Source organism: Oncorhynchus tshawytscha, linkage group LG19 (genome assembly GCF_018296145.1).
Source record: "Oncorhynchus tshawytscha isolate Ot180627B linkage group LG19, Otsh_v2.0, whole genome shotgun sequence".
NCBI classification, from domain to species: Eukaryota; Metazoa; Chordata; class Actinopteri; order Salmoniformes; family Salmonidae; genus Oncorhynchus; species Oncorhynchus tshawytscha.
In genome coordinates, this window is record NC_056447.1 from 13173540 (window position 1) to 13184472 (window position 10933).

General features: G+C 40.2%; 1 protein-coding gene across 1 annotated transcript; it reads left to right on the forward strand.

Moving 5' to 3' along the window:
• The first annotated feature begins 441 nt into the window (after positions 1-441).
• On the forward strand, positions 442-2952 carry phlda2 (pleckstrin homology-like domain, family A, member 2). The gene is made up of 2 exons (XM_024379140.2): positions 442-1062; positions 1639-2952. Exon 1 carries the CDS (start codon positions 609-611, stop codon positions 1023-1025), a length of 417 nt encoding a protein of 138 aa, XP_024234908.1. The 5' UTR covers positions 442-608; the 3' UTR covers positions 1026-1062; positions 1639-2952.
• The last annotated feature ends 7981 nt before the right edge of the window (positions 2953-10933 follow it).

Genomic DNA, 10933 nt, shown 5'->3' on the forward strand with positions numbered 1-10933 from the left:
ATTAAAATGGAAACATATCAAATAAATAATTAATATATGTTTAATAACAGACCTTTACCTCATAAATACAGATAGGCTATAATACTGCATTTCTAATGACATTTATCCCACAAGGAATGTTTATGATCAGAACTGATTTTGCTATGGACTGAATTGCCTAGTCCTATTGGTATCTGGTAATAAGACAGTTTTCCTCAAAGCATGAGTCAAAGTCATTACTGTGTGGGGTCAATGTTTGGATCCAGCCCTCAAGTAGGATGCGTGGTTACTAATTAACATGTTGGAGATGTAATTAGTTCCAAGTTAGCTAAACCCAGCGCCAGGACTTCCGACCCCCACGCCCACCATGATTTACTCAAGCAACTGTTGATGCATTCCTAAACCGACTGACGTCAAGTGGGAAGGGCCCATACGCTCTGCTATATATAACTAACTCCGTCACTCTCTGTTCATTCATAACGCAACTCTGGATTATCAAGATTCCGCTGAGAAGCTCCTTCTCCGAGGACTTCGGAAGAAACAACTGAGGAATCTACCACCTCTGCCAGCGTCTGCTTCTCTCAAACAATTATAAACACAACCAGAATTGTATCACTGATACTAAAACCATGAAAATGTCAGCAGAGCAGATTTCCGAGGTCCTGAAAGAGGGAGAGCTGGAGAAGAGGAGTGACAACCTCCTTCAGTTCTGGAAAAGGAAGACATGTGTCCTGACCACGGATAGCCTCAACATCTACGCCGACACGCAGAAGCGCACCAAGAGCAAGGAGCTCAAACTCCAGTCTATCAAGAAAGTGGACTGTGTTGAGCGCACCGGCAAGTTTGTCTACTTCACCATTGTTACCACGGACAATAAGGAGATAGATTTCCGGTGCTCCGGTGAAGATAACTGCTGGAATGCAGTGATCACCATGGCACTGATTGACTTCCAGAACAGAAAGGCTATTCAGGACTTTAAAACGCGACAGGACGACGAGAGCGGGTCCCCGGGACAGCACGAGAGCCGCATGGCCAGAGCTCCCTGAATGGCTTTGGGAGATTAGCTACCACACTCCGAATATGGTAAGACGCAGAGCATGGACCATTACGCACAATAGAGCGGTTTTAAACAATGGTGAGGGGATAAATGTTTTAAAATTATTCAGCATAGCCTATTTTATATAATTATTGAAATACACCTGAGTGGAGATATATTATTAAAGTACTCTCATGAAAGAAAAAAACACATGTGATCTTTCCCTTATATACACAGGCCTATGAAAGGTTTTAACCACGTTGGACTTGCCTACTTTTACAGATGCCTACAATCAGGGCCCGGCCCTAGCACTGGCTAAACATTTTAGTCTCCCCTCTTGACATCAAAGAGAACATTTTTAGTTGTTCAGTTAATTTCCTTCAACTCTACACATGTTGATGGGGCAGATAATTGTTTTTGCAGTTCTACAGAAAATGTCCTACAAGTCTACACATTCTGCCACGTAGTGGGAGACATTCTATGCAGTTTTAAAGTGAATTTCCTGCAATTTTACACATTTTGCCACAACTTATGCTTTGTTAATGATATGTGACTGAGAGTGACTAACAAAATCCGGGCGGTAAAAACATTGTTTTAATCCTATCTGCTTTCGTCTCCTTCAGAGTCAGTTATGGACCATGAAGAACAGGAACTTGGACCAAAGAAAGACGTCACCCGGTCCGTGGATGAAGGATTGTTCGGGACAGATCAGCGCATTCCCTTAGGGACCTCTGTCCTGATAAGCTTCTAAAAGAGAATTTAAAATGCTCAAAACTCAAGACTGAATCCTTGAACTTTCAAGTATTTCAAAGTGCGCTTTTCTGAGGAGGGATGCCTCCTGAATGACATTGCAAAAATGTGTTAATTTATTTGTGTCAAGAAAATGTTTTTCTTGGATACATGCTTATGTTGTTTAAATTATTTACTATTTCAGTGTGTATTTATTTGAATAAATATTCATACATTTTTGAAGAAAATGTGGTCCTATAGCCCAGTGGTTCCCAACCGGTGTTCAGCAGGAACTCTCAGGTGTGTCGCAAACTTTTCCTGATCTTGATTTTTTACATTTTTACACTCACTTATCAACGTAACCTGTTGAATGCACATGGCCTTTTGACTTGGGAACACTAGTACTGCTCAGATAATACATTAAATAGTACATGGATACATCCGTATCATTGTTTCAAGTCCAGTGTGCTCAGGCTGTTGGTACATTTGTATCATTTGAGGAGTGCACATCACAAGCAAAGTCATCTGTTTAATTTGACTTTGTCTGTGAAAAGGGGTAAACACAAATGTACTATCTTGCTATCTTTCTATGGCAGAGGGAGTGGTATAGCTAAGCCCAGAGCCATAAGAAATACATGACTCTGGCTAAGCCTAATCAGACTTTTCACAAGCATTTTTCTACACCCGCAAAAACATCTGTTAAACATGTGTATGCGACCAATAACATTTGATTAACTATCAAATAATCCCAATTCATCTATAAAAACACTTATCACAGAAAATGTATGATTTTTCAATTTGGAAAAGATGAGATAGGGACATTTTAGGTGCGTAGCTGAATTGTATTTTATTTAACTAGGCAAGTCAGTTAAGGGAAAATTCTTATTTACAATGACGGCCTACCCCAGCCAAACCCAGACGGCACTGGGCCAATTGTGTGCCACCCTATGGGACTCCCAATCACGGCCGGATGTGATGCAGCCTGGATTCCAAACCAGGTGCTGCAATGACGCCTTTTTCACTGAGATGCAGTGTCTTAGGCCACTCGGGAGCAATTTTATATCGCATGAAGGTGTGCCAAGGTTAAAAAAGGTTGGGAACCACTGCAATAGCCTATGTTTTTCTCTCATATATTGGTCAGTTAATGTTATGGATAAATGTTGAGTGATGTTACATTGACAAAAATACAGATCTTCATATTAATCCTCTTTTAATTCTCTTTATTAATCAGAGCCTTTATCCGTGAAGTCTTTTGTAAGATTTCAATTTGTATGGAGGTACAAATTGAGATGAGAGCACTATCAATGAAAAGATCTATAAAATATATCTTATGTTATGTATCCACCAATGAAATATACCTTAACAGCATGCTGTTAAATTATGCCAAATCATAACCCACAGCACAATGGCTTCCTGAGATACCACACTTATGAGCAGTGTATGATAGGAAGGTCCCTCTCTTCTTTTATCACAGGTTGCACCCTGTTTGTCATCTCCGGTTGTCATGCTTTATTATACATACTTTATGACTGATAAGGGTTGTGGTTTCACTACACCTGTATCAACGGGCCCTTTGAACACATACCTTTACAGTCAGGGTGTGTTATACCCAGAGCCTGAAGGAATCTGCGGGGGTGGAATCACCTAACGACATGCGTGGAAATCAAACATACCCGGGGATTAACCTCAGAACTAGAATGAGATTCTATTTCTATGAATAAACCAAAGAAAATATTGATATAGAATATTAATAATTACAGTTTTAATGGTTGAATGTGTGGACAATGTTGTACAGGTAAGAGAACTTCCCCAAAGATGCGCGTGTTGCTCTAGCCATACCTAACACATGCGTACGCACGTACACATGCACGCACGCACGCACACACACACACACACACAGATCATTAAGCTATGGGCACAGGACAGGGCAAACACATGGATGTGTTACAAGGCCCACTTTACTGCCCTGTTATCTATACACAAAGTGACCTGCCCATGGTTATTATGTTGAGTTAGACACCCTGCTATAGAATGACTCACAATGACTCACAAGAAGTCATAAACAGGGGAGTTATTCCGTCTTCATCCAAACTCCCATGACACCCTATATGTGTAAATTGAAACACTTGTGTAAATGTTTGTGGTGTGCCTGTGTCAAAATAAAGGAAACACCAACATAAAGTGTCTTAATAGGGCGTTGGGCCACCACGAGCCAGAACAGCTTCAACGCACAATGGCATAGATTCTACAAGTGTCTGGAACTCTCTTGGAGGGATGCGACACCATTATTCTATGAGAAATTCCATACATTTGGTGTTTTGTTTGATGGTGGTGGAGAACACTGTCTCAGACGTCGCTCCAGAATCTCCCATAAGTGTTCAATTGGGTTGAGATCTGGTGACTGAAACGGCCACGGCATTTGGCTTACATCGTTTTCATGCTCATCAAACCATTCAGTGACCACTCATATGCCTTGTGAATAGGCACATTGTCTTCCTATGGGGGCATTAAGCATGGTAGCCAAAATAATGGCCTAAAATAATGGCCTGCCCAGTATTTTTATACATGATGAGATGTTAATTGTGTAATTAGGAACCACACCTATTTCAGGAACCACACCTGCTTTTTGTTCATGACCAGGACTAAATAACAGCCAATTTGAGACAGTTGAAAAAGGTATGCATAGGAGAAACATAACATCACAAGCCTTGTTATGTTACATTATAAAGGCTCATACATGCTGATAACAACTTAGAAAGAATTATACCTGGATGAAGTGGTAACGTGTTACCCTGAAGTTCAGTGTATTACATTGCCTTCGGAAAGTATTCAGACCTTGTTTTTTTTACCTCATCATTCTACACACAATACCCCATAATGTCAAAGCAAAAAAACGTTTTTTAGAATGTTTTAATTTATTACAAATAAAAAACTGGAATATCACATTTACATTAGTATTAAATCCATTTGAAATAAGGCTGTAATGTAACAAAATGTGGAAAAAGTCAAGGGTCTGAATACTTTCCGAATACACTGTATATAGGCCTATTCTACCTCTTCTGTTTCTACAGTTCCGGGCCCTGTACATCCACAGCACATAGGTCTATGGGAGGGGGGTCAGAGGTGAGTGTAAGCCGAGCCCCAGGCCACGCTGCCTCCCACAGCCCAGTATGGCTGGTAGTGGAGTCAGTTCTCCAGGGGCTTTGAAGCCAGATCACACTACAATGACCACATCAAAGGACACAATGATCTAAGGAGTACTACCAGGAACCAGCCGCTTCCTGCCTAAATATACCACTCTCAACAAATTGGCACCACTTTAATCTCACTCACACTCAAACTCACACCAGTGGCAGTCGGTGATGTTTAAGATGAGGGAGGAAGATTTTTTTTAATGAGTGTGGCCTTATTTCTATTACAGCATATTGGATGACTGTCATTCATATTCCATTTAGCCAGTTCAATGTAATATCGATAGGTTTAGGCTACTACATGATGCTCAAATTTTCCTTATACCCATCATGATGTTGCTATAACCTAGCCTATGAATTCAAGTTTACCACGTCGGTGCACAGGTCGAGAAAACATTTAGAGTATTCAAGGTGACGGACAGTGACACATTCAATACTGCCTTGCACACTTGCACACCGCCTGCATCTAGCTGATTTAGGGTGTAATCATTAGTCCAACAGTTGCATACCAATTTTTTTACAGGACAAATTCAGGTATGTTTATCGTTTATCCCCGTTTTGTTCTGTTTGCTTCCGTTTAAGAAATGTTTTTCAACAGAATCGGTGGCACCCCTGGTCACACGCAAACACAGTTCACTTTCGTAGTCGGCTTTCCTATCGGCCCTAGACTATGCGACATCATCTATATGAACGCAGCTGCTGCCATATAAGCCGTTAGAATGCAGTTTATCATATCACACTACGCTTTATTATGGGCAACCATTTTAGTTCTCATCACTGCATTCTCTACCAGAAAGTTGGTTGGCCTTCTTTGACGTCACGTAGATTGATACATTGCTGTTTACATTTATAAAGCCTTTTTTTTTTTTTACATACAATCCCACTGTACCTAACATTTTTACTAAACTTTACAGATACAGTACTAGTTACCACACCCGGTCCCAGGGATGGTGAACTCTGGAAATTCCTTCGGTCTCTACTGAGTTAGATAAATCAGCTTTTAGTTTTCTTGCACCATATTTGTGGAAAAACCTTCAAAATGTTCTCAAATTTGATGTTTTGGTGCCTCTAGGGGGATTCAGAAAGCTGATTGAAAACCATATTACTGATGACTGTGTTTGTTTCTTATGACTGTGTTTTTCTTTCTGTTTGCATTTTGTATTTATATTGATGTGTGTATTTTCTGTAATTGATGTAATTCAGTGCTCATCTGTTAAAGAGACCTTGATCTCAGTATGACCCCCCGATAAAATAAAACTGAAATAAAAAATAGCAGCCACATACAAACAGCAGGAACATTTTGCTCGTATAATTCCTTCTCGCATCTACGCACTCTCCTCCTCTCATAATTTTCCCTTCACTTGTGGACTTCAGTGCACACACGTCTGTGACCAGGCAAAAAACAACTTTCCAAGTCAAACCTTCTTATCATAGCCAGTTGTGGACTTGAGTCACATGACTTGGACTCAAGTCTGACTCAAGTCTCAAATTTAATGATTTGAGACTTGATAGAAAAAAACATGCAACAGTGAAACGCACACTCTGCACTCTGATTGGACCAGCAAACTGTCAATCAACACATGTCGAGCGAGCTAGAGAACAGATTGCTGATTTGCTGTACAGCTATAGGATCAGGTGCAGGACAAACATAAAATTGTAAATTGCCATAATAAATATGCAGCTCAAAATATAGTTTGGTGATGAAGAATATTAACCGTTTACTTGTAAGCTAATCAGCAATGGGGCAACAATTACTAGCTTAGGCCTACTGTTCTTTTGGTTTGTAACAATTGCTAGAAATGGATCATTTACTTATCAAGCTAGGATTTGGAATTTGTAGTTAAAATTAATTATTACTGTGGCGAAGACGCATCACAGGCGCAGTTCTTTAATTGCGCTCTCCTGTGGAGGGTGCTTTTTTTCTCTCCTTGAAATGTTTGCTGTTGTTTTCACACGTTTAAATGCCTAGGCCCTATACTACAATATTTGCTAGCGTTTCATCATTCCTTCCCCGTACTGTTTATTGCAACACGATGAGACTCATGAGGTATAAGTTCTGTTTATTTCATTCAATGTATGGTTTCCTTTGATCATAATTCCCGGGTAATGTCTGTGTCTCCTATGTCTCTATCATTTTTGTGTGTGTAAAAGGAGCGTGCGCGAGTCCCAACCTGCATAGAAATGGGCTACATGGCCTGCGCTCCACGCTTTGGAGTCAGAACACTGAATAAGAGAAAAGGATTGTTCTATGCATGAATAGTGTAGAAATATCATTAATAGTCATTAAGTCTGACGAATGAACCAATGTAACAATGGATGTGGAAATTACCATTTGCATTGTAGGACCAGTTTATTGGTTGTTATTGCCAATTGGGTAATTCTATGGTCCTGGGGGCCAAGTGTTTATGTTATCTAGTAGGCCTAGCTGTTTGAGCTCCTGTTAAACAGATTTGATTTGGTTTCTAGAGAGGAGGCTGTAATGTCATGCCCTTAATCATTACAGGCTAAGTTTGATACAGAGGTTATTTCTTTGGGGCAATTGCCCATATGGATTTTGTAAATCTATTTGTATATTTTGTATGAAATTTTGCTTTCACCATTCGATCATCAATATTAAATAAATCTCCACTCTGAGCACATCAAGCTGCCTGGCCTTCTGCTGGTTTCATGCCCTTACAGCTGCTACAAGGTCCCTATTTTATAATTAAAAAGGCTAATCAAAATGTGTTGTAGACAAAATAATGAAAATGGACATCTGGTAGCCTCAATAAATAGACAAAGATTTGTAGTTGCATGTATAGATTAGTTTTTTACTTGACTTGGAAACTTGTGACTTGACTCGACTTAACGTGCTCTTAGAATGCATGACTTGGACTTGACTCGAGTCTTGACCTGTTCTACTTGGGACTTGACTTGAGACTCGGACCTTGTGACTTGGTCCCACCTCTGATCATAACCGCTAACCTACAGTGGTGTCACAATATTAGCTAACAATGTTAGTAACACCATAGTCAACATAGCTACTAGAACTAACATGTTAGTAAACCTGCTACAATTCTGCAGTACAGTGTACAGTCCTCAAGCAGTTTAGCAGTTACACCGGCAGGCCCCGGTGGCAATAAATTAATAAAACCAAAAGCTTACCATGACGTGGAAGAGTTACAGTGTTGGATAGCCAGCTAGCTAACATAGCACCCCTCTCTCTGTTTGAGTAGGCTAAACTAACTAGCTGCATTCGCTAGCTAAGTGAAAGTAATTTAAAAATAAATAAATATAGCTCTCTCTCTGTCTCATTCTCTCTCTCTCCCGCTTCACCTTAATTTTTAAACAAATTAATTTGTAAAAAAATGCAACTATTGACTTTCTCTGAGTCAACTACTCACTTCGTTTTATGCTCTTCAATGCTAGCTATCTGTAGCTTTCAGTACTAGATTAATTCTCTGATCCTTTGATTGGGTGGACAACTATTCAGTTCATGCTTCAAGAGCAAGCTAGTAGGTTGGAGGGTGTCCTCCAGAAGTTGTTATAATTATAATAACTGTGTAAGTCTATAAAAGGGGGTGAGAACCATACGCCTCCTAGGTTTTGTATTTTTTTAACCTTTATATAACTAGGCAAGTCAGTTAAGAACAAAATCTTATTTACAATGACACCCTTACCAGGGAACAGTGGGTTGACAGCATTGTTCAAGGGCAGAACGACAGATTTTTAACTTGTCAGCTCTGGGATTTGATCTAGTAACCTTTTGGTTACCAGCCCAATGCTCTAACCACTAGCCTACCTGCTGCACCGCTAGGGTACCTGCCATATTGAAGTCGATGTACCCAGAGGAGGACTGAAACTAGCTGTCCTCCGGCTATACCATGGTGCTACCCAAAAGAGTGCTGTTGAGGCTAATGTAGACCTTAATTGCAAAACAGTGTGTTTTAATCAATTATTTCGAGACGTGAATATATTTAGTATAGTTTTATTGGATTTGGCTTCAAGCCAATCAAATCACTTCCAAATCAAAATGTAATTTTCAGATAAACTTGTCTGTTTCTGGTCTGCTTGTGTTGATGTCCTGCAGTTACTAGCTTGCTAAATTGGCCCTTTCCTAAGCTATGGATGGAGATGGGGATTTGGACTTAGTTCTCTGTACACGCCAATGATTGTGACAGTGATTCTGATCTAACCATAAATTAATATGTTGTGCCACTGGCCTGAGATGATTGAGGTTCAATATGTAGCCAAATATGCTCAAGTTAAGTAGCTGGCTAGCTAACTTAGCTGGTTCATTGATGCCCACGGGAGGGAGTTAAGCTAGCAAGTGTTTTAGCTAGGTAGCCTATGACAACAAAAACTAAAAGTGTATGACAGAGCCATATACCGGTTTGCCAAACATGAAAGAGAGGAGGATGGTATTTGGCGTTCAACAACAAGTAGGGTGAGTCCCAACATTTTTTTTTACTTGAACACGCACACACACAGAAATCAGTACCATGGACAGCCACATGATATTTAGCAACATTAATTGGACTAAATCGTTTTAGGTATCTTTACGTTTGTTTACAGTGTATTTAACTAAGCGTATATATAGTTAATATGATGATGTTTAAATGTTTAAGTTGAAATGATGCTGGAATAGCAGAGGCAGTGCTCCAGTTGTCTTAGTGTTGTTTTTCAGTAACTCTGTGGTTCTAAATCAATAGTTGTTTAGTAAACTGTCAAAAATAACTTGAACATGCTGCATGTGATATAATTGTTTGTTGCATGCAATACTTGCTTTGTGGACTTCACCGGACAGATGTTGATTTCCGGTTTTGTGTTGAAAGAAATGTATATGTAGTTTAATTTATTCCGCCACCGTGTGATTGTTGTCTTTTTGATGTCACAGCCTTATTGTATATCACGGTGTCGTAAGAACAAATGGGTTAAAGCACAAACAATGCACCACCACTACTGCTGAGGAGGATGGTCCTCCCCTTCCTCCTCTGAGGAGCCTCCACTAACTCACACACACACACCTCTGCCCTGTAGGCACACTGCTATGGGGGGATACTGGGGTTATGATCATCGTGTGCGTCATGGACCAACTACCAACCCTGCCTGACCGTAACTGAGCGAAATAGGGGGACGAGAGAATAGCTGCTTTAAATTTGGGTGGGTTAGTGGATGGGGGGATTTCCTCATATACTGTATCTTTGTGTTAGCCCGTTGTAAAGTGTTTTGAGACCTTGTGAAAAGTGCTACATGACTAAAAGTATGTGGACACCTGCTGGTCAAGCATCTTATTCCAAAATCATGGGCATTGATATGGAGTTGGTCCCCCCTTTGCTGCTATAATAGTGAGTAGTTGACTCTGAGAGAAGTGAGAGACTCAGAGAGAGAAAGACAAGAGTTGCATTTTTTTTACAAATTATTTTTTTTTAAATTAAGGAGAAGCAAGAGACGGAGAGAGAGCTATATTTAGTTTTTAAAAATGCACTTTTCTGGGAAGGCTTTCCGCTAGATGTTGGAATATTGCTGCGGAGACTTGCCTCCATTCAGCCACAAGAGCATTAGTGAGGTTGGAAACTGATGTTGGGCGATTAGAACTGGCTCACAGTAGGCATTCCGATTCATCCCAAAGGTGTGCGATGAGGTGGAGGTCAGGGCTCTGTTAAGTTCTTCAACACCGATCTTGACAAACCATTTCTGTATGGACCTCACTTTGTGCACAGGGGCATTGTCATGCTGAAACAGAGAAGGGACTTCCCCTAACTTTCCACAAAGTTGGAAGAACAGAATAGTTTAGAATGTCGTTAAATCTGGTTGTAATAGTAGTAATGTGCTATGTTGTTTGTTTTGCCGCATTGTTTGTAACTTATTTTGAACATAATGTTGATGCTACAGTCTCTTATGCCCGAAAAGAGCTTCTGGACATCAGAACAGCGATTTCTCACCTCGAACTGCACAAATATTTTTTCTTTAACGAATCCGACACAAAGGATATTCTGCTTTCTCGAGACCAGGTGCA

Excerpts from the sequence above, each read along its gene's own strand:
- phlda2 (XM_024379140.2), top strand. The coding sequence starts at position 609 with ATGAAAATGTCAGCAGAGCAGATTTCCGAGGTCCTGAAAGAGGGAGAG.